This window comes from Mus pahari, chromosome 22 (genome assembly GCF_900095145.1).
Source record: "Mus pahari chromosome 22, PAHARI_EIJ_v1.1, whole genome shotgun sequence".
Lineage (NCBI taxonomy): Eukaryota > Metazoa > Chordata > Mammalia > Rodentia > Muridae > Mus > Mus pahari.
Window position 1 is genome coordinate 46,009,521 of NC_034611.1, and position 4,337 is coordinate 46,013,857.

Below are 4,337 nucleotides of genomic sequence, written 5' to 3' on the forward strand. Positions count from 1 at the left end.
TAGACCAGGCTGGCCTCGAACTCAGAAATTCACCTGCCTCTGCCTCCCGAGTGCTGGGATTAAAGGCGTGCGCCACCACGCCCGGCATAAGAAGGGTTCTTAATGTATGGATATGTCCTCTGACCTACACATGAGGGCCATGGAACATGTGTGCCCACACATATCCATATACATGCAAGTATATGAAGGATTTTTAAAATGTGCATATGTATTTAAGAGTATCTAAAGGTGTGGCCAGGAAATTGACTCTCCCGTGAATGACAGTGGGAGAGATGGACTGTGCGAACCCTGTTATTGCTTGTGCTTGCTTTGGATAGGGGTGGTCTGCACCTAGTGTCTTGAATATAGCTTGAAGTCTGATTCAAAGCACACATGTATGTTTTCTCACGAGAAATTGTCGGTGCAAATGCACGTCTGACACTGGAGGTGTTGGGTAGCTCTGAATCCACTGCAGCTTTGTTCCTGCTTTATCCCGGTAGCTGTTCTGTCGCTGGCTACCTGGGCCTTGCTATAGTGCCTGCTTGACTTACCTCACTTCAGCTCCCCTGCATGGGATAGACCCTCATCCTCTCCTGCCAAAATCCATCCCGTCTTTCATAGCCAGCTTAAATACCCGTGGGTCAGAAATCCTTCATTAGCTAGCCTGTGTCATGTTCCTCTTGCTGGACTCTGTCTAGAGTGGACCCACAAGTCCATGAGAGTGCGGTGTCTGGAGTTGCCTGGTTTCCTAGAATGGAGCTGTGCGCGTAATATACATCTGATATAACTAAGGTTAACCTCCAAATTATCCCTAAGTTAAAGGAGAAGTAAAGTTAACATGACTGAGGTACCTTGAGATGGGGACAAACTAAATCTCAGAAGCTGATTGGTTATCTTCTGTTCACCTTTCTCTACCCCAAGATACAGGTAGTAAAATGTCTTCTCAAAGAAATTGGAATACATGACTTTACAGTCGCAAGCTAGCAACTTAGCAGTGACATCTTCATAAACATTTAAGAAATGAACATGTCTTAAGCAAACTATCTGTAGCGTGTGTAATCCTAGCCTGTTTTACAGGGTAACTGAAGTTCTGTGTTTACAGCTCACATAGTATTGGGCAGTCTCCGGCACTGTTAACGTTAGTGAACTGTCTGCCTTCGTTCTCATTCTTCAAAAGGCTTTGCTAGAACTGGGGAATGACTCTTTGGGCTAGATGGCATCCAGGTAGCAAACATTACTGCAGGAGAATCTGGGAAGTGCACCCTGAGAACACCGGAAAAAGTTAAACTGGAGAAGGAAAAAACTAGTTGTCTCTGCCCTTTGAATCAAAATGGTGTGGACAGGCAGGAGAGCGGTTAGAGGAGACACTGTTAATCGTTCTTTCTCCAGAAGGCAGAGTTTATACCATCAAGCCATGAAAGTTGTATGCAAAGTTGGACCTAGTGCTGTATCAATAGCTCAAGGATCTCAGTGGCAGTCAGCAGGGAGAGTTGTTTTTCTGACATGCTGGCAGGTTGGGTGGATGGTGAGCTGACCCATCCATCCCCCAAGGGTGGTGGGGCAGCCTTGCCTCATGTGGCAGTGGCTGGGCAGGCTGGGAATGCTGAGGTGCAGGGCACCTGGTGACAGCTCCATTCCCTTTGTGTTTTCTTTGGCACACAGGCTAAAGAAGAAGGCAGTTAGCTGGGAATGTGGGGAAGGGGCCAGAAAACCAAAGTGTGTCTTAAAGCTCACTCAGCCGTTACAGAGCTACTTCTGTCCACACTGATAATGATCCAGCAATATGGTTCAGTCAAAAATTAGGGTAGAAACTACAGTCCCTCTGTGGTAGGTAAGGTTATTGAACGTTGGTTCAGACATAGAGAAGCTATCGGTACGAGGAGCCTGGCATCTGTTTCTTTGTTTTTGTTTTTTGTTTGTTTGTTTTTTTGTTTTTTCGAGACAGGGTTTCTCTGTATAGCCCTGGCTGGCTGTCCTGGAACTCACTCTGTAGACCAGGCTGGCCTCGAACTCAGAAATCCGCCTGCCTCTGCCTCCAGAGTGCTGGGATTAATGGCGTGAGCCTAGGAGTGTAGACGTGGCTTGCCTCTGAATGACATGCTATACTGGGGAAGTGGTTATATAAACACCTTTGTGAGCCAGTGCATTTGCTATATGCGTTGACAGGGATACCAGATAGGTAGGGTTCAGAAAGCCAGGAACTCTGATGATGATGATGATGATGATGATGATGATGATGATGATCATCATCATCATCATCATCATCATAGATGTTGTCTGACATGCTTAGCTTTTGGAATGGTAGAAGCTAGTGCTCTGTTAATAACTTAAAACATCCCCAAAGCTTCACTTGATAGAATGTTAGGTCAGAAGCAGAGGTGGATGATGCATAGCTGTTGAAGGAACTAGTGGTAGCCGCCTAAGATAGTTTTAGCTCTGGGTCTGCAACATTCCAACTCTGTCCAACCAAATGGTTCTACTCAGCCAATCAGTGTCGACACCGGGGAGCCTTTTTAAGGTAATGTTAGTTCACATCTTCTTCCCAAGAGTAGCTGTGTAGTTTCCCCTGGCTGGCTCCCTTCATCCTTCTGCCTGAATTGATGTCATTTCCTCCTTTCTGGAAGCCTTGCTGGTCTGAGTTCATGCCCTTTCTGCACACTCCTGTGACATCCAGTGTTACATGTGCAGACTTAGTAATAACACTCCTGCCTTGCTTGGCTCCTTCTCTTTCCTGCCAGGCCCTGAGCCTGCTGGCTGGGAAGATGCAGCCGTTGCGTTCTTGGTAGCTAATTGGTGAGTGACAGGAAGGACTGAGGGTGAAGTGGAGTCTGGGAATCAGTCAGACAGGGGTTCAGATGACAGCTCATGATTGACCAGCCATCTGACCATGACAATTCATCCCGCCTCCCTGTGTTGCCTCTGCGGGTTGATGACACAGTGAGACGATAAGATCCAAGGGACAGCGTGGGGTTGGGGTAAGAGTGCGGACACCGATCCAGATGCCTAGATCTCACCAACTACTAGCTGCATGGCACCCGGCAGCTTTAACTTCTTCTGCCTGTCTCATTCTCATTTGAAAATGCATCCACTAGTAGTGCCCAACTCCAAATATCATTTAGGAGATTCAATGAGAAAGTTAATCAAGCAGTTAGAATAGTAGCTGTTTCCCAGTAATGTCAATAGGTAGTGATTATATAATGAGTGGTGGAGCTTGACTTGGGTCTTAGCTGCTTAGTGTTTCCTCATAGTCCATATACAGAGTGAGTGCCTTCTGTGTGCACTCATGCAGAAGTGTGATTAGCCTACCTGAATGACCCTGAATAAACCTCTGCATGCGACCTGGGGGTTGCAGTTGATCGTGGAGAGCAGCCGTCTACATAAACCCCAGTCTGAGGGACAGGAGACGGAGCTTCTGATTGCAGTGGGCCTGGCCATTGCTGTCTGCTTTCTCCAGCATGAACACATTAGCGTGGCCCCACATGTGGCTCCGCGGAGAGAGGAGAAGCAGGTGTGTCCCTGCTGCTCTTGGCATCCGTGTCTTGAGTTTGTCCCTAGAGTCAGACTTGGGCTTAACTTTCAGTGGAATTGAACTCATGGATTTCCACCGTGCGGAAGGGCTTCGGAGGAATCACGTGAACCAGGTCATAGGTTACATGCGTTAGCAGCTTGTCTCAGTTTCCCAGCAGGTGAGAGGGGGTGTGTACCAGCCTGCAAACCTGGGATGCAGTTGCTGTCATCACCAGCAGGCTGGATGGGTAACATGCAAAGCCTTGAGTTTATACAGCCAGTCATTCCTTTCTGACAGGGCAGACAGTTTACAGAAGAATCAAGACCTGGAGTTTGAAAGAAATAAAGAACGATTTGAATTTTTAAAGGTATGGACCAGAGTTCAGTTTCTCTGTTTGGTTTTGCGTGTTTGTGGGATGTGAGGAGAGGTGTGCAGACCAAGTAAAAAATGTCTTCCTGTTGTTCGATCCTAGTGGGGCTCCCAGGCCTTCTGCAACATGAGAATAATTCCTCCTGGCTCAGGAATCATTCACCAGGTGAACCTGGAGTATTTGGCAAGAGTAGTGTTTGATCAGGATGGATGCTACTACCCAGACAGCCTGGTGGGCACAGATTCACACACTACCATGATTGACGGTCTGGGGGTTCTTGGTTGGGGTGAGTCTTCTCCAGCCTTCCTAGCACGTTTGCTCTTACAGAGCATGTGTCTCGCTTACCGCCTGTGTTTGCACGGTCATCTAGAGCATGTGTCTCGCTTACCGCCTGTGTTTGCACGGTCATCTAGAGCATGTGTCTCGCTTACCGCCTGCGTTTGCACGGTCATCTAGAGCATGTGTCTCGCTTACCGCCTG

At 47.7% G+C, this 4,337-nt stretch overlaps 1 protein-coding gene across 1 annotated transcript in view; it reads left to right on the plus strand.

Annotated features, from left to right (window-relative positions):
• Aco1 (aconitase 1) overlaps positions 1 to 4,337 on the plus strand; it is a 51,356-nt gene that overhangs the window by 23,603 nt on the left and 23,416 nt on the right. Inside the window, exons 5-6 of the mRNA XM_021221906.2 lie at positions 3,785 to 3,854; positions 3,960 to 4,143. Of these exons, the coding sequence (XP_021077565.1) occupies positions 3,785 to 3,854; positions 3,960 to 4,143 (254 nt within the window). The remainder of the gene's footprint in view (positions 1 to 3,784; positions 3,855 to 3,959; positions 4,144 to 4,337) is intronic.